The 27,947-nt window shown below is 40.7% G+C and overlaps 1 protein-coding gene across 3 annotated transcripts; it reads left to right on the top strand.

The window, feature by feature from the left end:
* Positions 1-53: 53 nt before the first annotated feature.
* arhgap27l (Rho GTPase activating protein 27, like) lies at positions 54-27,665 on the top strand. 3 transcript variants are annotated; one of them, XM_065964534.1, is made up of 22 exons: positions 54-174; positions 10,636-10,771; positions 11,280-12,295; positions 16,651-16,869; positions 17,765-17,944; positions 18,981-19,118; positions 19,283-19,351; positions 19,500-19,583; positions 19,672-19,767; positions 19,882-19,962; positions 20,095-20,160; positions 22,011-22,078; positions 22,282-22,369; positions 22,824-22,925; positions 23,257-23,355; positions 23,547-23,625; positions 24,234-24,353; positions 24,484-24,582; positions 24,658-24,735; positions 25,044-25,178; positions 25,646-25,751; positions 26,432-27,665. In XM_065964534.1, the coding sequence occupies exons 2-22, from the start codon at positions 10,741-10,743 to the stop codon at positions 26,604-26,606; spliced, it is 3,129 nt and encodes a 1,042-aa protein (XP_065820606.1). In that variant the 5' UTR covers positions 54-174; positions 10,636-10,740; the 3' UTR covers positions 26,607-27,665. The 3 variants fall into 3 exon arrangements, with proteins under 3 accessions (XP_065820606.1, XP_065820608.1, XP_065820607.1); XM_065964535.1 differs by lacking the exon at positions 54-174 and adding an exon at positions 4,110-4,347; XM_065964536.1 differs by lacking the exon at positions 20,095-20,160.
* The last annotated feature ends 282 nt before the right edge of the window (positions 27,666-27,947 follow it).

Here is a 27,947-nt window from a genome sequence, read left to right as displayed (position 1 = left end):
GCAGGTCAGGGAGGGGCGGGACCAGGGAGAGAGAGAGAGAGAGAGAGAGAGAGAGAGAGAGAGAGAGCGAGAAACTGTGAGGAACCTGTTTCTGTGATTTGGACTCGCCCCTTCAGGAGCAGAAGAGCAAGAAAACACAAAGAGCAGGATGATTGGATTTTACACTTACTGCCGGTAAACACACAAATCTATCTATCTATCTTTTTATCTGTCTATCTATCTATCTATCTATCTATCTATCTATCTATCTACTGTATGTGCAGTTGAAAGTTTTTCACACTTAATTTTGTGTATTTTGTTTTTATTTTATTGCATTTTTAAGTTCAGTGTATGTGTTTTGTTTTTTGTTTGTTTTTAGTTTTTTTTAGTTTCGTGTTGTCTTGTTAAACTAAATATTTAAAAAAACTTTGAACTGCAAAACAGAAAAAAATGGTTTACCTACATTACAGGGACATTAATCTGTTTCCGTACCTCCACTGTGGGGACCATGTTGGTTTTCACTCGCAACTTACTAACTACTAACAAACTACTTACTCACAACAGAGTAAAGGCCTGACTTTTGTTATGTTCAAGTTTTACCTGGATGTTTGTGTGTGAGGGTGTGTGAGGGTATTAGAGAGTGTGTGTGTGTGTTTGCATTGTGTCCTTATTTTGTACCACACACTTAAAGTAAAACAGGTTCTGAGTCTATAAAAAACTCTTTTTTAATATGTGTATCCGGGTAAAACAGCTCTGAAAATATCTGAAATATCTTAAACAGAAAGAAGCATTACATCTTTGGGAGAAAAAAAACATTTCAATTCATGTTTTAAAATGTTTTTACTTAACTTAGGTATTATTTCAGTGAATTTTGATTTCTTACAAAAATGATTAAAGGCCATACAATTTGATTTATAGATTGCATACCAGTCTATGGTTCATCTGAAGTCCCATATTACTTTAAATAAAGTTAATATAGTTCTTAGTTAATTTGCTAAATCTGCAGTATATGATGTGTGAACTTATTGAAATTTTATAAACTGTGGTAAATATTTTTCATTAAAATAAATCCATAATATTCACTTTTACATAATCAAATATAGAGAAAATAAATTACTGTATCCATTTCGAGTGAGCAAATTAAAAACCATAGATGTGAAAAACATGTATGGATTGAATTTTTGTATGGAAACATTTCTTTCTCATACTAGCTCATCTTTATTTGACATAGTTAAATACAGTTAAATCTCAAAGAGGATTTACATCATCAAGGTAAACATAGTGTTCATAGGCATGTGGCTTCTTTTGTTTACATCCATACCAAGTAAAATATAAACATGTGACATAATACACAACTTTTAAATTCAAATGTATGAAAACTGTTAAACAAAATCTGTTTTTATGGTTGTTTAGATTCGACACAGATCTAATTATTTTACTTTCAAAGCTGAAGTAAAGTTCTGCCATAATAAAAAAACTACTATGGAGTTATTAACTACATGTAAGACATCGTTCTCTACTGCATGCATATTATATAACAATAATTCTGTAAACCCACACTTTGTGACTTTTTCAATTAAATCTATGTTGAAAACATTTTTTAAATCTAAATTCTTACAATTGATTTTTCCACCATTTTCCAAAATGAAAAACACATTTGATTTTTAATGAGTCTGATGCATCCCAGTTGCTACCAAAAGAAATCATTTTAATTTATATTTAAAGTTTCAGTAAAAACAAACTGGAAGTGTAACTTCAGTGTATCTCAGAGAGAGAGTTAGGGCGCACTCACACTACCAAAGTTGTCCCGTACCGTGCTTAAGCATGATTGTTAGGTAGGTTTTATTGAAGGTTAGATTTCCGAGGAATGGTTAGTAAACCACTTTTTTACACATTATGCACCATAATAAATGTTGTGGGTTATTGTTGACCCATATCAGACTGGGATAATAATAGAAAACTAGTCTCATTACCTGTTTGTATGTTGAAATAATGAAAGAATCTATAGAGGAATAGATCAGATAAGATGTGACACATATGGTCTTTGACCATTCTGTGGTCACAAGGAGTAGTGAGGAAGTTTTCTCTTAAGGGGACACAAGGGTTAAAGTTTTTATACATGATTTGTAATGTCCTTAAGGAGGCTGTGCAGGCCCATAAGAAACTTTACTGAGTCCTTGGAGAGGGAGTACGGGTCCTTAGAAGGGCCGTACAGAGTCCTTGAGGTAGTCAAGTCTATAAGGTCTTTGAGCAACTTGTCCAGGCCCCTTAATGCCTTCAGATGTCCATTTACAGGTCATTGAAGATAGTATTTAGGTCCTTAAGCAGATCTGTCCTTGATTTGGGTGTACGTGCTCTTGCAGAAAGTGTAAAGGTCCATGAATTTGGTGTGGATGACAATTGGTTTGCTGGTGATGATTGAAGATGTTGTCAAAGGTCTTGAGTAGGTTGAGGAAGTCCTTACATACCTCCCGGTCAGTTGAAAGTCCCTTCGGCAGATTATAAGGCAAATAACCAGGTAAGGAAGTTTCTTAATCAGTATGTGAAGGTCCTTTGGGAGGTTGAGGCATATGTTGTTGAGGTCATTGAAGAGACTGTAAAAGGTCCTTTAAGTGGCAGAGAAATTCCTCTTCTATTAACCTATAAATTGTTTTAAGTCTCTTTTTGACCAAAGGCCTTCTCTTCAAGTAACTAAATGGTTTCTGTGGCCTATTGTTTTCAGCATTTCAATCGTGGCATGAAGTCCGGGGAATATTATGCAAATCAGGTCAATGGCGCCTTACACCTGTCCAGTAGATGGCGGTAAAAAGAAGATCAAAGTCATATTACAGAGATGACGCCATATAAGGCAACGTACAGGCCAGCATCGTGATTTGTTCGACACTGCAAGAAGCCTGTTAGCATGGAGGAGGTTCAGCAAGTGCTGTACAAATGGATTCATTGAATCAACCAACGCTGTGAGCAAAGCAGATTCAATGCTCGACTTTAGGCCAGATTATGGATTTTATAAGTCCATTACGAAACATGTTGAAGAGCGAAGAAAACAGCCGACTTGCAGCTGCAGTCTTAAACATGGCGGCTGACCTAAAATGCTGGGAGTGCCTAACCAATCAGAGACGTTCAGGGCTGTAGGTGATGCAGGCCCTGACGGCCAAAGTCCCTGGACCTTCAGAAAGTACTACCCCCTGAGCAGCGTCTTTTTAAGGGTAGATCAATTACTCCAGAACTGACTTTAGACCCTGGTTGCACATAGTTCCTAGAAAGGTCCCTAGTTCCAGGGGAAAGTTCCTGTGGTTGAAAGGGGGCTTTAGGTTGTTAGGGTGCTTGGAGAAGTTGTTGAGTGCAGTGAACAGGTCAGAGAGATCTTTGGGCAGTAGAAGTCCCCAGGGAGGTTCTCAAGTATACATGGTTTAGGAGGCTGCAACAATAAGAGGTCCTTTATAGAGCTGTAGAGATCCTTGGATTGGTAAGGAATGTCTTTAGGTATCTATTAGGTGTCATTTATTAGGTTTCATAGGTCTGATTAGTTTGTAAAGATCCTTGTAAAGACTGTCAAAGTACTTTGAGGAACTGCAAAGGAACTTTGAGAAATCCTTTATGTGGTCTCAGGGAATTTGAGAAAGTTTAAAAACTTCTTGAGGTGGTCTGAGGGTCCTGGATCCGTCAAATACCTCATTATAACAGACTTTTGACATCCAATCACAGAGCAGTAGTTCTGTATTTGTGTGGTAAACAGATAAACACAGTGTGGTCAGAGTCCAAGCTTTCTCAAAACATTCCAGGATTCAGGAGGTGGAGTCCGCCTACGGGTTTATGATTTAAACTCAGTTATTTTTGTCTGCCTTTTCACTGTGTGTGTATTCCTCTGGCTGTAACCACACCCCGCTCTCACACACAGGGTAAAGGTTGAACGCACTTCACATCTGCTTGAACAAATCTTGATTGGCTGTCAGGTTAATGATATCAAAGATCACATGATCCTCTCTAAGTGAAATGACGACTCTATGGTGAACTTCTCCTTTAAATTATCTCTCCTTTCTGATTGGTTGATGGGGCGTGGCCTACCACAAAGCCTCAACCTTGGTTTGATTATTGACAGTGCAGTTTAGTTTCTCACACACATCATTCCCGTGGTTGGATAGAGGAGCTTGTGTGTGTGTGTGTGTGTGTGTGTGTGTGTGTGTGTGTGTGTGTGTGTGTGTGTGTGAATGAGTGTTACTGTGTGTTACATTCCTGCTGGGATGGGTGTGGCAGAGAGACAGAGAAAAAACAGAGAGGGAGAGAAAGAGAGAGAGAGACAGGGTAGGATAGAAGGAATGGGAGGGAGGGAGAAGGGTCGGCTGCATTCCAGTACATCACCTGCCTCAGGTGAGTATCAGGTGTGTATGTGACTCAAAGCAGGTTCGACTGTTGATCTCCACAAAGGCCCTATAAAGGGCCAGTCATTGAGCTTTGTTTTCTGCAGTTCCCTGAAGCTTTATTTATCCCTGCTCACAAAAAACAGAAAACAATCAAAGAAGGGAAGCGTTAAAAATAATAAATTAAAAAATATCTAATAACTTTAAGAGTAAAAAAGAAACTACTAAACCGTATTGCAAGTTCCATGTAGATTTTGTTTAACAAATTCTTTTAATTTACAAGTGTCAGTTATTGTCTATTACTGAATCTAAAGAAATCCAAAACAAATGACAAAGAGGAGAGATAATATTTCCTTCAGAAAACCATTTACCGTTAGCTGGCGTCACGTGACCAATGGCCAACTTAGCTGTTCGTTGGTTTAACTTGAGTTAGAATCGATTCCTCGGGTTCCCAGGTGTATTTTCGACCCTCGTATTTTGAATCTGAATTTCGCCAATTGAATTGGAGCAACTTGAAAATACATTGGCTGACATTTTTATATCTCACATTTTAGCCTATTGTATTTTTAAAACTAGATTTCTTTACACTGAATTTGTAAACATCGAATTGAAGATGAACATGATCAATTGAACATTTGAAGAGTTGAACTCAGAGGCACAAAAAAGGATTCTTGCCAAAATCACTTGGAACAGATTCATACTAAGATCCATATAAAGGGCGTCAAGCAGTCATCAGGACTTTTATTTGTACAACTGCTCTGAAATTTATAGTGCACAAAGTTTACACCTTCACACCATGGGCATACACTTTTCAAATGATACATATCCTGTATGACGCAGCAACCAATAACTGCATCCTCTTGTGTGTGTACTACTGTTTGAAGTCTCAAGTTTCAGTAATGTTTTTTCTGAAGTCAGAAGTGACCACATTTGGAGAAGAAGGAGCAGCTAGAGAGCAGTGAGTGGCTTATACATAACTAGCTAACAAGCCAAGTATGGTAAGCTCAGACAAACCTGCCAGCAAATTAAAGCTAACAAATAAAATAATGAATAATATATAAATATCACTCAGTGTAAATACCAAAGCTCAGACCTCTTGGACGGTCTCTTAGTGCAATAATCTACACAGCAAGAGATATTATTTCACTTATATTTAAATGTGAAAAAAAAACGCTCCAACACTACAAAAACAGCTGAGAGGTTAGGTTCAGAGACTGGATTTCCTGAGGTGACACCTGGAAGAGGCCACGCCCCTAATTATGCATGACATTTAGCTTGAATATAATTAAACATGTGAGTGGTAATAACATCGCTCAGTTTGCTTGAACATATACAGTATACTTCTGCTGTTGGATAGTTTAACATGGAGCTCTATGGGGATTGACTCACTTTTGGAGCCAGCCTCAAGTGGACAGTCGAGGAACTACATGTTTTTGCACACCCTAAGTTGCTGTTATTAGGTCAAAGGTGAGATTTTTGTGTTAGCAGGTCTGTAATTCAAGCTGTTACTTCATCAGCAGCTTTCTTTTTCTTTCGTTTAATAAATTAACTAATGCAGCAGACATGCTGATTTCTGTGATGACATTTAAGTGTCCGACACAAACAGATATACTGAAAATGTTTTTTTATGTTAAACTAATGATTCAAAATTGGACCAGTGAAAATTCCACTATTCAGCTCCATCTGACCAAACGGACTGCAGTCACCCTATTGTTCCTTTACAAAGACAGGAAACATACACACAGTGTGTGATGTCACGGAGGGGCGGAGTCTAAACAGCCTTGGGGGCTGGCTTAGAGCAGGAAAGCAGACGCTTCCCTCTATAAACAGTCGAGGCCTGATCAACCTTCTGCTATTGTTCTGTGTGTGTGTGTGTGTGTGTGTGTGTGTGTGTGTGGTGCCTTGCTTGGAGGTTCCTGGTTTATCCTCACTTATAATGTAGTAAAAAACAATACATTTTTAGAGGCAAGCTTCCCATTATTCTCTTTTAAAAATCATACAGAATTTCAAGTTGCTTTAATAACAGAAATCTGAAATCTGATTGGTTATAGCTGTGTGTACAAATAACCTGGTTAATCAGATTTGTACATCTGAGCATGGGCAGAACAAAGTCAGAGAAAGTCAGAGCAGAAGAAAGCAGAGATTGTTACAGCAATGCAATGCTTCAAAGTGTTACATAAATACAGACTCTTTATATCTGCAATACAGTGCGAACAGAAACTAAAACACTTGTTAAATTAGCTTAAAAAAGTAAGAATGTGTTTACTGACTGCAGGATCAGCAGAGTCCCTGCAGTTTATTTAAACCGTGTCCCTGTTTACATTCATAATCTGGGCTTTTTGTTTAAAGAGCCTTTGATCCAGCTGACTAAGAGCTACAGGTCTGCAGGTTTCCACCTGAGCAGGGGAAACACTGATGTGCCCCGCCCCTTTACCTGGTGAGTTGGCGGGGCCTGAGTTTTGGAAAGAAAACCTGCAAGTGTTGTTTGCCTCAGGTTGAACACGTCTTGTACGGCCCATTTCTTTGCTGGAGGCCTTTTACTTTGAAACGCTGAAGTCAGAGCAGGTGTGAAGCGGACAGGTGAGAGTAACTTTTGTCGTATTGCTGTGGATATGGACATTATACTGACACTAACACAGGTGAGTCTTTCACTGCTGGACTCTGCTCATGTTGGGCTGTAAACCTCAATGACACAGGATCTGCTGTAAGACGACACCAGGCTCACATGACGATGATGCATTTCTGACCACAGAGAGGGAGGCATGAAGACGAACTGAAAGCAGGAGAGTGTGGCATGAGGTTTAGCAGTAGCGTTAGGAGCTGCAGGAGGAGTTCAGTACTCAGAGCCAATTGTAGTTTGACTTGTTCTGACAAGATGTGAAACACAGAACTGTCATACCTCTCTCTGTGTCTTTTTCAGTAGCGGCTTACAGGGAGTCTTTTTTTATTTCACTTCCACATAAAATTACTCTCAGGGTGTAAAACACTTCATAGTAATGACTGCTGTTCATAAAATTAAAGAAACAACATCAGAGTGTCAAAAACAGATTATTATAGGCTCCAGTAAAATAGAATTCATATCTGCTGTCCTGCATTGCATAGAGCTTTACAAATATTGCATATTGCCTCTCAGTGTGTACTGGTTTGTTTTCAATTTACTGATGACTCTTTCAAATAAGAGTCCTGAATTTTAATCATGATCAAACAAGATAAAACACAGCCCTGACCTTTTATTCACAAGCTTAGGTGTAACATCACATGAGTCAGTTATCGTAAGAGCTTTCATTCTGATTCAGTGTAGTTTCACAAAGAGATGACCAAACCTGTTGAAGGAACTTTTTGTATTTCAACTTCTGGGCTTAAAAAACCTGGACTTTTATATTCATGTTTTTTTTTTTAAATAATTAAAAGTTGTAGTTGTAATTGCTTCAGCGGATAGTTTCATCTTGTAGCAGTGAGACAGGTTTCAAAATATGGGGCAAATGAGCCTGATTGAAGCACATCCAAGTTTTTTATTATCACTATTATCATCAGGCTCAGATTATTATTCCAAGTGTCTAACAACATTACAGAAAGGATCCCTACAGAGATAGACCGTTTATCTTTTGTTTTTAGAGAGGAAGATGCTTTTTGAACCAGAATCAACTGTAAATTATTTTTCTTCAACGAAAACAGACTCCTTTTACCAAGCTCTTATCTGAAAACTAGAAAGGTCTTGTGAGCTAGGCGGGTGAATCGAAACTTGCTTTGACTAGATATTGATAGTGGGTCGTTGTCAGGCATTGTTTGGACTAAGCACTTAAATTTCATTCTCTGAGCATCAACAGGAGAGGCAGTATGCGCGTGTCACACCCTCTGTTGATTGCATGCTGAAAATCTGAGGCGGGATTTTCACGAAAATCCAAGTTTAAAAGAGTCTGAATCCGAAGAAAAATGTTTTCTGCTTTTAACTCACTGCTTCAACCACCTCCTCCTCCACCCCTCCGAGCTGGGTCCGAGTCTGACCAACTCAGCCCAAAGGCACCAACCAAAAGTGCCTCACTCGACTCATTCTCCTCTCTAACTGAGGATGAAGTCTCTAAGCTTGTGCTAGACTCTCGGCCCACCACCTGACCTCTGGACCCAATACCATCAAGCCTCTTGAGCGCATAGTCTTTAAGCAAGTCTCTGAGTTCCTGTCCAGAAATGATCTGTTTGACCCAAATCAGTCAGGCTTTAAGCGGGGCCACTCTACTGAAACTGCACTACTGTCAGTAACAGAATCGCAACGAGCTGCCAGAGCTGCGGGTCAGTCCTCAGTTCTATTACTGCAAGACCTGTCTGCTGCCTTTGACACAGTCAACCATCAAATCCTCCTATCCACGCTCTCTGAACTTGGCATCTCAGGACCTGCCCTCTGCTGGTTCGTGTCCTACCTCTCTGGGCGATCCTTTAGAGTGTCGTGGAAGGGAGAAGTGTCCAAAGCGCACAGCTTATCCACAGGGGTACCTCAAGGGTCAGTGCTTGGTCCCCTTCTCTTCTCCATATACACAAACTCACTTGGTTCAATAATCCGCTCTCATGGCTTCTCATACCACTGCTATGCTGACGATACCCAGCTCTTCCTGTCATTCCCACCAGACAATGTTACAGTCTCTGCAAGAATCTCATCATGCCTTGCTGATATCTCTAAATCTTTCAAAGACTGAGCTCCTTGCCAGTCCCTCTATGCAACCACAGATCAATATCCAGCTTGGAACAACCAAACTCATGCCCACAAAGTCTGTCCGGAACCTGGGTGTCATGATTGATGACCAGCTAACTTTTAAGGTTCAAGTAGCCTCGATTGCCCGGTCATGTCGATTTGCCCTGTACAACATCAGGAAGATCAGACCTTACCTGTCAGAACATGCTACACAGCTCCTGGTACAGGCTTTTGTGATATCATGCATCGACTATTGCAACTCTCCACTGGCAGGTCTTCCTACACGCACTATCAAACCCCTGCAGATGATACAAAACGCAGCAGCACGACTGGTCTTCAACCTTCCTAAAAGAGCACATGTCACTCCGCTGTTCATCTCCTTACACTGGCTCCCAGTTACTGCTCGCAGTGGTGGAATGAACTTCCAAACTCCATTCGATCTGCAGAATCCCTCTGCACCTTTAAGAAAAAGCTAAAGACCCAGCTCTTTCATGAATACCTACTAACTTAATGATGATGGTTTCGATATTATTGATGATGATGATGGTTTTTGTTTGATAACGATGACGTTTCTATACCGATTAGAGCTCTCAAGAACTGCCCTCAATGTTGTGCTTTGCCTCTGGCACCTGTGTGTCCAATCGGACTCAAAGCTGATCGTTTGCTCTTACTGACATTGTTCCCTTTTTTCTAGATCCTTGCTTGTGTTGTACTTACTGTAGTGGCTTGATCTTACGTATCAAAAGTTTGAGCCACTGAGGGGCTGATAGCCTACCGCACTTAATTGACGCGCTGTTTCCGTGTTTCGTGGCAATAATTCAATCAACTCCGTGCTTTCACACTCAAAACGGGTTTATCTGAATCGTTCATTTACAATACATATTCTGGTTGTCTACATACACTTATTCCACTATAACTTGAATGCAAAACAAAGCCAGGATAAATGTTCCATTCACGATAGATTTCAACAGCGGTCAAAAACTGTGTGCCTCTCACGGTGGGCTGCTCACCTGTCCGTGATTAACTCTTCCTCTACTTGTGACCTTCCCAACACCAAAGTGAATGTGCCCCCTACTGTCACCACAAGGAACTACCACAGAGCACACATACATACTGAACACACAAATGGCTCTAACACTTACTCTCTGATGTACGTCGCTTTAGATAAAAGCGTCTGCTAAGTGAATTGTAGAATTGTAGAAAACTCAGTACGTTTACATGCACAGTTAAGATTTTAGCCGGACTACTATATCATGTATTTTTAAAGTCCAGTTTTAGTCGCAATAACACAATATTTATTTTAACCTCATGTTAATGGATGTCATTTTATGTCAAAAGACACAATTTCTGATATTGTTGTGCTTTGACAGGTTTATCTTTATTTGTGTTACTCAATCAAAACTTCTGTTTGATCTGAACTTAGTGTTTAAAACACCACAACAAAGTTCCACAACTACACAAACCAAACTAACTTATGTCTGCAGTAGATCAGCGGCTTATGTGATCTCTGAGTTAAAGTTACTGTTTTTGTCAGTGGAGTACGGTTGACGTAGGTTTTTTTGCGCTGAATCTGTAATATCTGGTGTGACGAAAGTTTTCTCTTATTTGTTTTAGGGGGCTGATGATCAGGTGTGTCCTTTGACCCATCTACCCATCAGGTGTGCCCATCTACCTCAGGGGTAGGGGGGGCAGGGCCTTAGGAGTTCAGTGCCCTTCACCATGGCAACAACCTCCTCTCTGCTTGGCCAAGGTGAGTTCTCCTTTCACAGGAGTAAGAAGGTGCTGAACATCTTTTATGAATTCAAATTTAAGTGGCAGCTTAATAGTACAATTAGATGAAGCAGTGATAGAATTATAAAGTGTTGATTCAAAAATTTAATAATTAAAGTTATCATGTAAGGGTTGAACGCAAAATTTTACTGATTCAGTTTATTAGCAGTTAAAGTAGGCTAACAGAAATCAGCAAGTGTTGATAATCAAAGTGAGCGTAATAAAGGTAGCAGTGTGAGTAGAAGTTGATGTAACATTAGAACTGACAAATTAAGTGATATCTAGTTATCAGTGAAAAAACAATGTTAAAAAGAGAAATACAAGTTAATCTAGCATTAGCGATGACAGCATTTCTTAAACGTGTAGTAGTGGTTTTAAAAGTTGAATTAGTAGAAGTAGCATTAGCACTAGCCTACTGTAATCACAAGCAAAGGAGCATTACCAATAGCTCCTGTAATTCATGTTACTGTTTTATTTATTTATTACAGGCCTGGTCCTGGTGGAGTTTCAGTACGAGTACGAGGGTCGGGATGGGGAGCTGGTCTCCATCAAGCCCAATGAGCGCTACGTCCTCCTGGCTAAGTCCAACGACCACTGGTGGCATGTCCAAAAGGACAAAAACTCAAAGCCCTTCTACATCCCCGCCAAGTACGTCAAGGAGCTGCCGGTAGATTTCCCTTTGCTTCTGGACTTTGTAGCTTCACCCAGTCCTGAACAGGTGCTGCTTCCTGTTGCAGCACCTGTTCCTGTCCCAGTTCCTGTACCTGTTCCTGTACCTGTTCCTGTACCTGTTGCTGTTCCAAAGACTCTGGAGGAGCCAAGTGCGGCCAAGACCAAACCAGGTGATGAGGTGACTATTCGACTCCGACCTGATGCTTCCACTGGATACCGCAAGACTGAGAACCGCATGTCCACATTTGGTGTCCCATTAGAATTTCAAGATCTGTCGCCGCCGGTGGCGCCAGTGCAGCGACCTCCGAGCGACCCTTCTGCTGCTCCTGCAGAGAATACAACCACCAGTGGGACTTCAAACATGGCCGAAGATGCACTAAGCAAAAAACATGGTTCAGGATTTTTGGAAGATCAGAGGGACTCCGGAAAACCTCGAGTTCCTAGTTTCAGTCCAGCAGACCCGCTGTCCACATCCCGGCCCCATACCCAGCCCATCCCAGTGGAGACACCGATGGTCCCTATGGTTCCCCCATACAACGACCACAGCGGGTCCTTACCTTCTACAGGTGACAACCAAGACACCCCAATAGAGATAAAGGAGGAAGAGGAAGAGGAAGAGGAGGAGGAAATGGCGGAGGAGGAGGAGATCAGTGTTGAGAGTAGCACTGGTGAGGAAGATTCTCTAAAGGAGGATTCACATCACCACATCTATGAGTCCATCCAGGACCTGAACCTGGACATTGAGGCTCTGGTTGGAGGACGAGTGAGTCCTGGAGAACCACCTGAACATGCACCTGCACCTGCACCACCACCTACCCTGCCCCCGACACAGGTAAGACTTCTGTGACCTTTTTTTGATTCTTTGTTGTTGTGAAATGACGCCAGAAATAGATACATAAATGAACGGACCTTACAGGTTACATAAGTGTATAGTAACAGTCCATACAGTTATACCAGGTTAGATCCTGTGTTTGATCATTTTAACAGTAATCCTTAATCCTTCATTTGCCGGCTGTCCTAACTGTATTTGCCGGCTGCAGTTGTGCCGATTTAAGTCAAGATTATGTATTAAAATTCACATTTTACAAAATCTCGGTTTGCTCTGAGTTCATAAAATATTACGATCGGCAGACGGCAAACTCGTAAATGTTTGTATGATTGTTGCTCAGTGGGTGTGTGCTTGTTGTGTTTTTGTCTTTGCTTGGTTAAGACTTTGAGTTTGTATTCACTTAATGGTTTAATATTGACTTGATGTTGATTTAAAAACAGCTCAGTCTTTCCTTTCCCAGACATGAGTCTATTTTCATTTGTTGTTTTTAACACACATTAAGACTCCACGCTCTCTCAACGTGTGTTGTATGAATGAAGAATTATTATCAATAATCCAACATATCAGCAAATAATTAAAGGAAATGTTCTGGGCATTGGTTATTAGTCACAGAGAGTTCAGTTAGATTCAGCTGCATGTCTCTTCTTTTCCAAAATAAAAGCCCTCCGCAGCGTGTCATTTCCTGCAGAATCCGCTCAGGAAGCTCAGAGAAGGAGAAGAAAAAAGCTGTTTCCTCTTTTTATTCTCATCAGACAGAAAGACGCTGACCTATGACCTCCAGCACGGCACTGAACCGGTTGTGGATAAAACTCAAGTTCTTTGATAATTAAATTGAAGGCTTTTTTTTTTTTTTTTTTGTCTTTTTATCTTTTTGTCTCTATTTCAATGATTAATCGAACAATATGCATACTTGCTTTTCTATTGTTTAGACATCTCACAATTTAGTTTTACTTCTCATCTTTATATTTTTGTGTGATGACATCACAGCAGGATGTGATGATGTCAGCAGGATGTTGTGATGTCACAGCTAGCAGGATGTATTCAAGGTCAGACAGGAAACTGTGAGGAGGTGTGGCTGCAGCGACACCTGCAGGACGAGAGGGACAACCGGAGTCACCTGACACCTGTGTGTGTGTGTGTGTGTGTGTGTGTGTGTGTGTGTGTGTGTGTGTGTGTGTGTGTGTGTGTGTGAGGTGTATTTAGGTGACATAAAACAAAAAAATACTAAGTAAAAGTCTGAAAGAACTCAATATTTGAGTTGAGACTTCTTTTGTAAAGATCTTATGAATACATTTTGTAATAATTTATTTTATACTCGTCTTTTTTTAATCGCAATATGAATTATGAGACGGTGTTTACTGAAACATTTCTTCAGGTTAATGAATCTAAAAAGAGTTGTTGACATCTTTAATCACGACAGCTTATGCTCATTTTTAAATGATTTATATTCTTGCTCTTGTGAATATCCCTCTGCTTGTCAGATATTTTTGGGAAAATTGTTTTTTTACACGTTGGCAAATAATTGTTAATTTGAAGTTATACTCTCCAGCTTTGTTTGCTGTTTTCTCTTGAATTTGAAAGATGCCTTCTGCAGTTTCACTTCCCCCTCAGCAGTTTAGATGACATCATCATGTGATCATATGATGATGTGATGGATCATACTGTATCATCTTTTCCTCCTTCTCCTCTTCCTCCATGTGTTTTTTATTTCCTTTCCTTCTCTTTATTTTCATTTCCTTCTTTTCTCTTTTAGTGTTGCGTATTCTTCTTCTCCATCTTCCTCTTCAACTCCTCGTCATTCTTCTATTCCTCCTTCTCCTCCTCTGTTCATTCTTCCCCTCCTCCTGCTTATCTTTCCTTTAATATTCTCTCTCTTTCTTCTTCTTCTTCTTCTACTTAATCTAATCATTCTCCTCCTCAATTTCTTTTTCTCCTACTCTTTTTTTCTCATTTCATATTTCTTTTTCTTCTTCTGCTTCTTTACCTCCTCCCCCTCTTACAACACAAGGGCTAAACTTTGCTTTCTCATATTATTCTGTTCTCTATGGTTACAGGAAACAGTTTTGTTGTAGTTGTATCCTGAATGCAGAACAGGTTTCCTGTCTGTGAGAATAAAACTGAACCAGCAGGGGGCGGCAGACAAACACAGACCTCAGACCAGGAACTCATCTGTGTCCATGAGTCTTCATAAAAACTTTGTGTAACATTAAAAGGGAAACACAATAATCTCAGAGACACATAAAGTTCAATGACTTGATGATGAAATGAAACCATTCAAATCCTTTGAGTCCTTGAAAACTCCAATAAATCCCTGAGCAGGTTCTAGGTGTTCTTGTCAATCAAATTATATTCTTTAGAAGGATCCACATATCCTGAAAAATTTCCTCTTTAAAAGTTGGTGATTATTTCCATGAGGTTCAGGGAGTCGGAGGTCATGAGGATGTAAACGTCTCCCGTTGTAAAAGTTGCAGGCTTGAGGGATTATCTTTAAGAAGGACATGAAGTTGCAGTTATTTTATGGGCTTAAAAACTAAAGGTTCCAGGAAGCTGTATAGGTAGATGAGGGGCGTGGTCTCATCCCAGCAATAGACGGGGGGCGGGGCCACACTTTGCTCAGAGACAGGGGGCGTGGCTTCACGCTGCAGAGAGCAGAGCTGCAGGCTGACAGCATTACACAGCTCCAGTTACAGGTGGAAACAAAAAAAAAAAGGACAACAGCCCACTTTTTCATGTTTCTGAAGGGCTATATGATGCATAAACAAGCAGAGGGGTGCATTATGGGTAAGTCTGGCAGTTATTTTGTCACAAAATGGTCGTCTTTAACATAAATGCTCACATTAAGACTGGACCAGCTGTAGCTGCATGCTGATTATTTTATCAGTTTTATAAGTATTTTAAATTATGTTATTGATTTGTAGAAATTAATTAAATAAAATTAAATAAAATTGTTTCAGTGAAGAGAGCTGATCAGCTGAGAGAGGGGCTTCAGGTTAATGTGAAACTTCAAGACTGTGTGTTAATCATTCAGAGGATCGTCCCTGATTCTGGTCTCCGCAGGTCTGAGTGCTGCTCTCCCAAGGCTTCAAAGATTGAATGAGTTTAGGTGGGGGTATTTTTATTCCACAACATAAGGATGGTAAAAACCTGCTCAGGTTCTGGGGAAAGCAGCGTCCAGCAGCTGGAAGGAAACAGGTCAGGATTGAAGAACAGGTAGCAATCATTGATTATGGAAAAGTTTGTGCGCAGCAGAGAAGAAGAGTTTTTCTTTTAGTCTGGACTCATAACTACGGCAATCACAACTTTGTCTTCCCACTATCAAGAAAACAAGAAACTCAAGATTAAACGGTCACCGTGCTGCAATGATGCACTTTGTTTTGATTAGAGATGCACCGATCCACTTTTTTAGATGTCATAATTAATTGTGTTATTGTTGTAGTTGGTATTAGGCTATAGTGTGAGGCTACACAATGCTGCAGTAAACCAAACAGACAAGAAGCTTTTCAAATTAAATCTTGTAAAAACTGGCCCCAGGACTCACAAACCTAGACCCTATGGGGCCCCATCTGACCGCACCCACTATCCGTGCCCTGTTAAGCATTATTGCAGTGAAAACCAGAGTTCATCAATGAAAGTCAACAAAGACAAATGAAGAGGAATTATACACCTATAGAAGAGACAGAAAAAAACAGGAACAAATACAAAAGGGAGTAAGCGTTGGGACACTGGCAGACATAACAGGGATGAAAGCTGGTTGGAGGCCCCCCCCCCCCCCCCCCCCCATATGTCCCACCAGACTCTAGAATCGTTCATATTCTGTGATAGAAAGAAATGAAAGGGAATGTTTTTCGCTGCTCCCTGTTTACGTGTGTGATGTGTGTGTCTGTGTTTATAAAACATAGGAGGAGTTCTTCCTGTTGGACAGCAGCTCCTTCCATCCACCCAACCACCCTCCCCACACACACACACACACACACACACACACACACACACACACACACACACACACACACACACACACACACACACACAGTCACAGTCACAGTTAACGATCACAAAACAACTTTGTCCAGCATGCCGTCTGCAGTTTGGAGTCAAGAAGACTCCGTTCGCTGAGGGAATAAATCAACTTTGATTTTTTTTTCGCATAGACTTCTAGAGAGGGGAGGAGCTAGCATGTGATGGTTTTTGGTCAACTGTTGAATTATTGAGGGTTTGAAAGTTGGAGGTGAGGGGGTGTGTGACGTAAAGTGGGGGTGTATAAGTTAACACTGTTGCAAAATATGTGTAAGTACAAAGATGGAACAAAGGTGTTGGGCATCCCAATATGTTAATGACCCCCATTCTCTCTCTCTCTGTAGGGCCCCGGCTCGCTCGACCATAAATCCCCCATCTACGCAAATGTCTCCTCTTTGAAGAAAACATCTCTGCCACAGATCTTGGTCTCCGTCCCTGCGCTGCCCTCATCACCCCCTCCTGAAGAACCACCTGCGATTCCAGAGCACACCCCCTCATCCTCAGTTTCCTCCTCCGGGATGATAAGCCCCGCCTCCCCCGTCAGCCCACCGGATGGATGGCAGGTGAGGTGTCCTCTGATTGGTCCGAGTTGACCTGGGGATTATTTTTATTTTTTTTATTATGCTCAGATGGGACAAATGTCAGTTTATACAAATCAAGATTTACATGAGTTACTGAGAGGAGTCAGTCCCGTGTGCACCTAACGTTTGATTTCTGAACGCCAGCGTCTTGTTTCAATTGTTAATAATGAGATTTTCTTCTCATCGCTTCATGTGAACACTCTTGAGCCAACAAGACAAGGCGCTGGGTGGATACAGGTCCTTATTCAATGTGTTGTTGAAATCCAGCCGGTCTGGATGTTAAAGGGGAAGGGGCGGAGCTACAGGCTGCTTGAAGCTCATTGGTGGAGCTGAACAGGGTACATGTGAAAGGAGGGGTGTTGCCTTATCATAAACATACTAAAACACTGTTTAGATTCTGTCTGTAATTCAAACTTTTAACCCTTTATGTTGCTTTATATTCCTATTATATCGCAGTGAGCCTTTCTGTGTCATTTTTCATCTTAATTTAAACGCTCTCTTCATGTTTCTGCAAGTCGCTGAACTCATTAAACTTTAATCAGAAGTAATGCGAGTCGATCAGGTTTATTCCACTGTGATGGAATGAACAGTTAAGGCTCACATGATACTCAGAACAGGCAACGGATCACTGCGTGGCTTAAAGACTCGTCGACACGACAAACAGCCTTTCAAAGTAACATCCTTACATCTGATCTGCTAATCTGCTATAACTAATGATTAAACTTAACAGTCAAGAATCAGGGGATAGTTTAAATATTGTCGCTCTGTGTTCTTTAAATGAAGAAGATATATACGACATTCATCAGAATGAATAAAAGCAGAATTACATTTGCAGAAGTGTTGTACATTTCTCATCATGTCCTCTGTGTGTGTTCAGGAGTACACCGACAAGGACACCGGGAAGGTGTTTTACTTCCACCCCGTCACCAGACAGACCACCTGGTCGGACCCCCGGAGCCCTCCGTCCCCTCCTGCCAGAGACATGGACCAGTCCAGGAGGAGTGAGGGGGAGCAGCTTGCCTCGCCCTCCCCTCTTTTCTCCCCAGCCTCCTCTCAGGTATGATGAGGGGTCATTACAGTTATTCTACATGTGGTCGTTTTTATTGACCCCTGGGATCTGAGTGTTTTCTGTTGGTGCTTATTGTGAGCGTGAGGAATATTTAAAATGTGGACCCTGTCCTCTGTCACTGCCCTCTATCAAATTTTATATTGCTGTTTTATCCTCTATTGTAAAAAGTGTATGAATCAGCTGTTTGAACATATTTAACCAAACAGACTGTTTGTCACTAAAGGGAACATCGAAACAGACCCTAAAGAGTAGGCTTCCTTTACATGGACTCTAAAGGGTACTTAAAAACAAATGTTGAAGGCTACCGGGACAGAGACGGTGAAGAGCACCTGGATACAGATTCTTTAGGGTTCTTTGAAACAGCAGCCTTCAAACAGATCCCACCTTGTGCTTTAGTTTGGAGTAGTGTTGGAGCACTCAAAATCGGTCTAGGTCTCAAGACCACTTTTTGAAGGTCTCGGAAAATCGAAAGCATTTTTACTCGGTCATGTCTCGGTCTCTGGGCGGACTCCAGATTTTAAATCAAGACTGGTCAAGACCACCACTGACTGGCAATTTTTCCACTTCATTACTTTGATTTGAAGGAATACATTTCTTAAAGAACAAATGACTTTAATTCATTCATAATTCGACTTGTATCCTGGTTACGGTCACAACCTTTCCCAGGGTTACAGTCTAAGTGAGTGACACGCCCCCTGCACACAAGATTCAGATTTTTCAGTGATATTTGTGGTCTTGGTTTTTGTCTTGTTCTTGACTCTGTCTCGATCCCTAAATGTCTCAGTCTTGTCTCGGTCTTGGAGCACTCTGGTCTCGGGTACGTCTTGGTCTCTGTTAGTGTTGACTTGACCACAACACCAGTTTGGAGGACCACCTTTTGTATGATTTCATATAAACCATTTGATGAGGACAGCTTTTTAATGATCTAATTATGAATTTCTTTGTGTAACTTTTGTTTCTTTATGTTTATGTCACTTGAGCAGCTGAAGTTGTCTGTATCTGTAAACCGTCTCTTTCCTCTCAGGGTTCCTGTGGTTGGGAGCAGCTGGTGGACGAGGTCTCAGGGAGATTTTATTACTACAACCCCACCTCAGGAGCCACGTCATGGACCGCACCTGAGCCGCAATCCCCCTCCTCCCCGTCCTCCCCTCGAGGAGGCCCGGTAAGATCCTGTGAAAAGTCTGGATTGGGCCTTGGTTAGGATTACTGAACGCTTTCAATTACTTCAATAAAAATGTCCGAGCTCTGTTATGATTCACCAACAGGACTTTTTTAGGACGTTTTGGAATTCTCACTAATGATTGTTTATTGTATGATTACCTGAAGCCTCCACTGCCAGCAGAAGATTATCCTGTAGACGTACCAAATGACCACAGCGACGCTGTCTTCACAGTGGTACAACACACACACACACACACACACACACACACACACACACACACACACACACACACACGTACTAAAACACACACAGACTACACGTAATGAGGATTTTATCTCTTAAACTTGTGTTTACATTTAATCTACTTGGTACTTTTCCCAGAATCCTCAGTCGCATGTGAGTCTGATACCGAGAGCTCATCTGGACCTGAGGGATGGAAACAGCTCCCAGTGGAGGCTGCAGGAGGTAATCAATCCCTGAGTGGTTGTGTTGTTAGTCAGCATGCAGTTTCAGGCAAGTGATTGTTTATTTACGAGTTCATTCACCACGACAGGGTTCGCAATTGACCCAAAGGCTGATGGGAAATGGAGTTTCTGAGGAGGGAACAGCTTTGCAGGTCAAGAACTGGAGACACAGCGTTGCAGAAGATGTGAGTATTACTAAACACACAAAGGGTTAGGGTTAGGGTTAGGGTTAGTACTGTGATACTAACGAGAAAATAAAACCTTGACCTGAATTTAAAGTTCTGCTTTTTGTTTGTCAGACGTTTGTTCCAAGCCACAGGAGAAACATCTCTGACTTCACCGAAATCGCGAACAGAAGACACTCCCCCGACAGTCTGCAGGTAGACACACACTCGCCTGTCTCATGTCCTCAGTTACATCCATTAAACATAAAACCTGCCTGTCCATCATTCCTTCACCCATTCATTTGTTAAAACCTTTTCATGTCATCCATTTTCCCCCTCCTCATCAAGCTCTCTGATAGGCACAGACTGAAGAGGAATCTATCCGATCGGAGCACAGGCTCCCAAGAGCTGAGTGTAGGTGCTCATTGGCTGCTTAAGATGCTCTTGGGTTCTCTTTGGTTGTGTTTCTTTTGTTACCACTAAGACGATGTTTCACAGCAGACCACATGTTACTAACTTTTGTTCTATAAAATCAGGATCAAACTAACATTCTGAATTCATTTTCTAAAACACTAACTTGTTATCTGAAGGAAACTTTTCTGGGCAGTTCAGACAGACGACGCCCCCTGCTGTCCCTGCAGGGGTGTGTCTAGACTTTTCAACCTGGGGCACAGACTTATTTCAGGGTGGCATGATGTTTGTAGGCACATGCATGTAAATTAATTAAATTCTTTCTTTACCTACAAATTATATTGACTTGTTAGTAACATCATGCTTATGTATAATCTCCAGTCATGCCACCCCTGGTCTTACCCCTTGTTGGTGTGCAGCCTCTGCGTTGCTGTAAACTCTCAAATGAGGCAGATAAACAAGATCTCCTAACTTGATACAGAACGCTGTTAGAAGGCTGCCACTGAGGAAATCTCCCTTCGGAGATTTGTTTGTTCATTTCACTTTCACTCTGAACACAGCTAAGTGATCACAATGTAATGCCACCCAAATATTTTATTGTGCTTTTGGCCTGATCAAACCATTAGTCTCATTTTAGGCCGAATCTCATTCTGGTCAGAGAAAAAATCTTGCGCTTTGTAACGAACTACGTCTCCACTGCAGGCTGAATAAAACTCATCTGGACCAGGCAGAGAATGACACCAGAAAGAATTAAATTTTCTTCCAAATTTAGACTCTGTGATGAACACAGCAGCCTCTAGGTGGCGCTGGAAGGACTTAGAACATGTGCCCAGTTGTTCTCTACTAACCCCTCTGAATTAGTCATATCAAATGCATGAACAGTTCTTAAGCTCTGGTTGGGGTCTTCTGTTGGTGCTATTCATAATGAGGACATAACTTTTAGTGTCTAGTGCAAAATGTCTCTCTTTAGAAATTGTTGTTTTAACTGTGACATTTATGTGTTCAATACAACCAAATGACAGCATGCTTCAAATTAAGATACAAATTCAACTAAACTTTTTATAAAACTAACTTTATGTCTAATTAGCCAGGAAACTTGGAGTGGATCAGACTCTGTATGAGGATGAACAAATTTAAAGAAATGAAGGGACAAAAAGTCACTCGGACAGATATCCTTGGGTTGAGAAGGGTATGGGGATGCTTAAGGAGTATCAAGGAAGGTTATTGGGCTTCACTGCACAAGATTCAGGGAGCAGAAGTTTCTTCTCATGAAGCTTCTATGAGTTTAAGGGTCTATGAGGAGGTTTTGGGGGGTCTTCAGTTCCTATAGAACTTTGGGACTTTGTTTAAGAAAGGCCTGTTATTCCACAAGGACATTTTAGGTATCTAGTTTCTTTTTGAAGAGTTTGGGATCTTAGAAGAAGTTTCCAGGGGTCTTTGGGGATCTGCTGGTGGCCCTTAAGGAACATTTTTGAGTACTTACCTAGGTTAAAGAGTGATGGCATAGGTCCTAAGTGCCAATGGGGGATATTTCTTGAGGTTCAATGAGGAAGGTCTTTTGTGTGTTGGGGGCTATGTCTTGTTGCCTCACAGTGATTTAATGTATTGTAGTTTTGTAGAACAAAAACACATGGTGTATTTTACAGTAGAGGGAAACATTTCCAAGGCGGGTCAGACAAGACTCGGAGTGTGAATGAGATATAATGTGTCAGGGCTGCAGTCACTGAAAGATCTGCTCACAAACCACTCCCATGTTTGAATGGGAGTCATGTTTCAAAGCTGACCTGCAGGTTCAAAGGAATCTGAAGACTCACCGGTCTGTCCGTCTCACTGTCTGTCTTTGTCTTTCACAGTGCCACCTGCTGGAGAAAGCAGGAATCCTCAACAAGACCAAAGTAGTTGACAATGGGAAAAAGATCAGGTGAGATTTCACTCTTGTACAAAAATCCTCAATTTCTCCATGAAGTCACTTTTTGGTCTAGATGGAAGAAAGACGGGGTTCATGCTTTTTTATGTCTGTGTTTTTTTTTCATTTGACATGTGATCAGGTGCCTCATGTGATGCTGTTTGCTCAGTTGAGGTTGTGTGGAACATGATCTAACTTGTCTCTTTTGGTGTTGACAGGAAGAACTGGAGTCAGTCCTGGACGGTCCTTCATGGTGGGATCCTCACCTTCCACAAAGACCCCAAATCTGCTCCAACTGGAAACGCTGTAAGCACCTTTTCTTTCCTCGACAACACTAATCAAACAAACAGGATTTAGCTAAGTGAAAAGGTTAATGAATATAAAAATAAACCTTTGGATAAAACAAAAAGTATTTTAACAAAACAATCAAATATGCAAAACTTCTTCCAATCAGAACATCAGGAACATGTTTTTACTGAATTCATGAACCCTTTTGGACTAATGTTTAATGGACTTGTTTTATTGAGAAAATTGTAGCTTATCTGACCAAACACCCTGAACCAGAACTAAACTGTTCAGCTAAAGCCAGTCTCAGCTCTACAAGATAACATTTCCACTATGGCGACCGCCATCGTTTGGCTTCATAACCCCTCTTGAGAAACCAATGGTTGACATCGCTTATTAGACAATGTCCATGTTTGGTACTATCTGTGCCTGTTTCACTGACATTGATCGGTGATGATGCTTTCCTTTTCTTCAGAACAAATCATCACAGATTGTTCCAGAATACACCGTCGAGCTGAGAGGAGCCTTGATTGGAAGGGCCTCCAAGGAAAAGTCATCCAAAAAGAACGTTTTAGAGGTACCACATCTTTAAACATGACACCCCAAGCTAATGGTTCCTGTGTTTTTGATCGGCTCTGTAGTCCGTTACCATAGTAACAATATGTGAAACGGTTTCCATCTGTAGAGTGTGTTGTGATGTTTAACTTTCTTATGGTAACACTATGTTTTTTATGTTGCTTTCATGGTAACACTATGTTTTAAGGATACCTGTTTTCTTTATCATGGTAACACTGTTTTCTGCACCAGTATGTAACAACAGCATCTGAAAGACTGAAGCAACACGTGTGCAGTGTGTGAAGTGTTTTTGGACCTGGGTGTGATTGCGCTGTTTTTGTGTTTGCATGCAGCTTAAGACTCGGCAGGGCTGCGAGTATCTGATACAGTACGACACCGAGAGTATCATCAGTGATTGGCTCAAAGTGATACAGGAGAGCGTCCGCCAGCTGGTAACAAACACACTCACCACATCAGTTATCTCGTTGTTTTTCTGAGCAGGATCTGCCAAAATGTGTCATTCGAATAAGAACTAGGATTGTAATATATACGACTGAGAAACAGACTTACATTTTAAACAGAAAATATCTTGAATCAGGAAAGCTGTTTTGCAAGGTCGCTTCATGAAGTTGAACTCTTTCAGGATCTGGTGTATCTGTCTGAGGACGAGGACGAAGTTGACAATGCTTCTGACAAAGAGGACAAAGACAGGAAGAGGACATGTGAGTCCACAGTTTATCTCTGTTGAGTTAATGTTCTCCACTCTAAGTCCAGTTTTCAGTCTGACTGTCATGTATTCATCATCAGCTTCTGCAGCCTTAATGGATGTGTTAATGTTCAGGCAAAGCTTTGCAATTTACACGTTTCCATGTTTAGAACTGAACATAACCTGATGTGAAAGATGAGCTTGGAAGAACAAACACTATCCTGTTGTACAGAGTTCAGTTTGTCACATTTACATATCGAAAAACAAAAAACCTCTATAGATGTTTCATGAGAGGATTGTTGAGTCTTTAGCTCTTTTCAGACTGCTTTCTTCTCAAAAGTGCCAAAAAACAAGGCACAACAGGAGCTCCACATATACACAGTACAACGAAGTCTGAATGGGGCTTTAAAGAAAGAGTTTGTGATTTAGGGGAGTAGGGTTGTCAAAATGTTCAATATTGAAATGCTAGTTTACACCACACATTTCACTTGAAAAAATCTCCATTATTTTAAAGGTTCATAGTATGAATTAAAAAGACAACAACAAATTTAATTTCATTAATCCTAATTCTGCTTCTTGTCATGCACAAAACTCAGATAGTCTACTTCTTATTCATCCTTTTAGCAGCCAGGGTTTCATCGGGAACAGCCGACACCGAGCAGAGACATGTTCGGACCAAGCTGCGACGTTTCCTCCAGCGTCGGCCCACGCTGCAGAGCGTCAAAGAGAAGGGCTACATCAGAGGTAAAAACGCACATTTTTTCCTTCACTGTCATCAAACAGGCAAAAAAATACCTGTTTAATATGCATACACCGCATGTGTGTCGGTTGTTGCTTACGTTGTTAATGGTTTGGTTTTGATGAATCACTTTAGACAACGTGTTCGGCTGTCACCTGGATACGCTCTGCCACAGAGAAAACACAACCATCCCCAGATTTGTGGAGAAGTGTATCAAAGCAGTGGAGAGGAGAGGTAAACACCAACACATACATACACACACAGTAGAATACAACTGGACACAGCGGACTGATGAGTGTGTCTGTTCAGGTCTGGATGTGGACGGGATCTACAGAGTCAGCGGGAACCTGGCTGTGATCCAAAGACTACGACACAAAGCTGACCATGGTAACAAAAGCCTTTTTCACATATATACACCTGAAAATATCTAGATAAGATTCAGCAAGTCTTCTGTATATGTGAGAACCACTTATGTCTGTTGACCACTCTTTCCTTTGCAAAACTTCAATTAAGGTACTTTTAATGCAAAGTGCTCCCTAAATATCACTGTATGCAGATGATGTGATTTACTCTGTTATGGACAATGTCAGCACACTGCATTCAAGACCGAAGAGAAGCAGCGTCAGATTCTTTGTTCTGCATCCCGAAGTGTTCCACTTATTGTCCTTTTTACTGTATCCCTGTTGTCTCTGCAGAGGAGCAGCTAGACCTGGAGGACGGACAGTGGGAGGAGATCCACGTAATAACTGGAGCTCTCAAACTCTTCCTGCGGGAGCTTCCAGAGCCGTTATTTCCCTTCAGCTGCTTTGAGAAGTTCATCGCTGCAATCCGTCAGTAAAATAATCTACACTTTAAGAATAGCCCTTCAAGTTTAGAAACTTTTAACTACTATTTACCTACATGTACTATGTACATATTATCATGTAGGGCTTTATTTAATAAACACTTCATCTTTTATCTTTACATGATTAAATTCTGAAAACACCCTCTCAAATTAAAACTATTTTGACAGAAAAAAAGACCCATTAAAACCCAACTGGGTCTGATGTAAAGAAGTAATTTAAGTTGAGCTGAAGAAAGTCTAAAACAATTAAAAATGAGGGAAACAATGTGCTTATTGTTGGACAAGAGAAAAGTTGAAAGGGTCACCAGAGTCATTGGGTGTCATCCTCTGAGAATCCTCTGAGCCTGAACAGTTGTTGGTAGTCGTCCCCAAAGCTAGGAAATATTTATGTACTTTGAGCTGAGCATTTTTCTGTTTGTTTAGAAGCAGCTCTTTGTGTTTATTTTCATGCAGAAGTCCCAGACTACAACCTGAGAGTCTCCTACATGAAGGACCTGGTTCGCTCCCTGCCTCTGCCTAACAATGACACCATGGAGCTGCTGTTCAAACATCTGCTCAGGTGAGTTCACTCAGGTTTCTGAGACAACTGAACATAGAGAACATAGACTACATTCTACTCAGCTCATGTGCATTTGAATATGAACACAAGAATCTTGATAACGATGGGCCTCATTCACCAAAGTCGTACCAAGTTTTTTCTTCAGTTTGTTCTTCAGAGGATCTGAAGACAAGTCTTAGGAAGACTCATGAATCTGTTCTTAAAACTGGTTCATGAGTCTGTTATTGTTGACACAAATCAAAGTTCAACATTTCAATCACGGATGTAGATATTACTAATACACCGTAATCTCCACATTGTAAAACAAGCTAACAAGCTGTGCTGAGTGAGAAAAGATAGTGTCAGTGCCTTCCTCGTTCTTCAGCTTTCTAATAGAAACGGGTGTCTGCGTAGTGTGCTGCTAGGACAGGCTGTAAGAAGCCTCATGAGTGTTAGTAGCTTAGAAGAATTCCCAGAAAAGAAAACTTAGGTGAAAGTAAAACTATTCTTTAAAATGTCATAAGTGGGTTTTAAGAAGAAATATCTTTCAAAGAACGGTTGATGAATGAGGTCCTTTGGCTCTGCTTCTCATGTTTTATATGGTTTGAGATGAGGATAATTCCCAAAACAGAAAAAAATCCTCCAAATAACAGACACTGCAACTTGTAACACATTCTCCCTCTCTCTCTCTCTCTCTCTAGAGTGATTGAGCACAAGGAATCTAACAGGATGTCCTTTCAGAGTGTTGCCATTGTGTTCGGCCCCACTTTGCTCCGCCCCCAGACAGAGTCGGCCAATATGACGATCAACATGGTGTTCCAGAGCCAAATAGTGGAGCTCATGCTCAAAGAGTTCCAAACCATTTTCTCAAAATGAGCTGCTCTGGAACCTTCAAAACCCTCTACAGGGCCTCTTGGATGACCAATGAGACCTGCCAAAGATCTTCCAAAGTGTCAAAGAACCGTCATAATCTTTGGATCAAAGCTTCACCTACTCTTAAGTTCATCAGGAAGTGAACTTGGACTCAACTAGCTAAAGATGCTTGCCTCTCACCACTGTGCCTTAAATGACCCAGATTGAATTTAAGAAGAACTACTGAGTGAACCTGCAGACATTACCAAGCCTCTCTCAAACCACTGTGCTTTATATGATGGAACCATCTAGAGTCCTGAACTGGTGATTGAAAGATTAATTCTTTGTCAGGATCCAATTCAAAACCAACAAAAACACTTTTAGGCACCTTAAAAAGACTCACATTCCCAGAAGCAAAACCATCCGGATAAATTCAAGATGCTCCTAGAACTCTTTGAAGAAAAACATCATCATCTCTTGAAACAGACAGTGGAATACAACTGTCTGATCTCAGTGCAGTGAATGGACTATGTCAAATTTCTTGCTTTGCAAAAGGATTGATCCTAAAATTCCCCATCTGCCCTTTTTAAAGGTTCAAGAACAAAAAAAAGAACAAATTCCTGTGGAGTTGACATCAGATCACAAGACATCTTCAAAGCCCTCTCTTAAACAATGTGTTTATCCTCAGTGCATGGTCATGTAGACGTTAGATGGCACTCTTTCTTTTACATTTTATTGTGGAATAGAATCAGGAACTACAGGAACTTTAAAAAAAGTTAAGAGGACCAAGGATGTTTCCCTGAGGGACTCCACAAGTTATTGAGGAGGAATCACAAAATGTTATTTTTTGTTAAAGGAATAATTTTACAAGAACATTTTTTACTTTTGTATTTTATGTTCTGCTGTATGAATGAATTCTGGAAATGATCATCTGAACAATGCTGTATGTTTTTATTGTGGTATTGAAGTTTTATGTATTGCAGATATAGAACAAAGTCAACATGGAAATTTAACAGCTAAAACACTGTACATAAGAGGGTATTTTACTGACCTTTAATAAAAATGAAAATGATGTGAACAATAGTGTCGAGGTGTGTTGTGTGAAATATAAAATGGAAAATGAGAGCACCTAGTCACTTGGATAGCCATGCAAAAGAGAAAAGAGGGAGATAAATATATAAGATTATATATTTTTATAAAATAGTCTAGATTAGACAAATCTTTGAAAAAGGGAGATGACATCGATTTAAACATTAAAACCCAATAACACTAAATACTGGATGCAGCATTACATATTAGCCTTGAAAAGACCTCATGCAAGCACCTCTCCTGAGAAAGAAAATTGTTCTCCAAACATTTCTATAA

Source organism: Labrus bergylta, chromosome 16 (genome assembly GCF_963930695.1).
Source record: "Labrus bergylta chromosome 16, fLabBer1.1, whole genome shotgun sequence".
NCBI classification, from domain to species: domain Eukaryota; kingdom Metazoa; phylum Chordata; class Actinopteri; order Labriformes; family Labridae; genus Labrus; species Labrus bergylta.
The sequence above is the reverse complement of the archived record's forward strand: the minus strand, read 5'-3'. Positions and strand labels throughout refer to the sequence as shown.

Bases quoted from the DNA above. Each gene is read 5' to 3' on its own strand.
- arhgap27l (XM_065964534.1), top strand. From the start codon at position 10,741: ATGGCAACAACCTCCTCTCTGCTTGGCCAAG. The intron at 10,772-11,279 runs GTGAGTTCTCCT...TATTTATTACAG, and splicing joins CTCCTCTCTGCTTGGCCAAG to GCCTGGTCCTGGTGGAGTTT. The intron at 23,626-24,233 runs GTGAGTCCACAG...TCATCCTTTTAG, and splicing joins CAAAGACAGGAAGAGGACAT to CAGCCAGGGTTTCATCGGGA.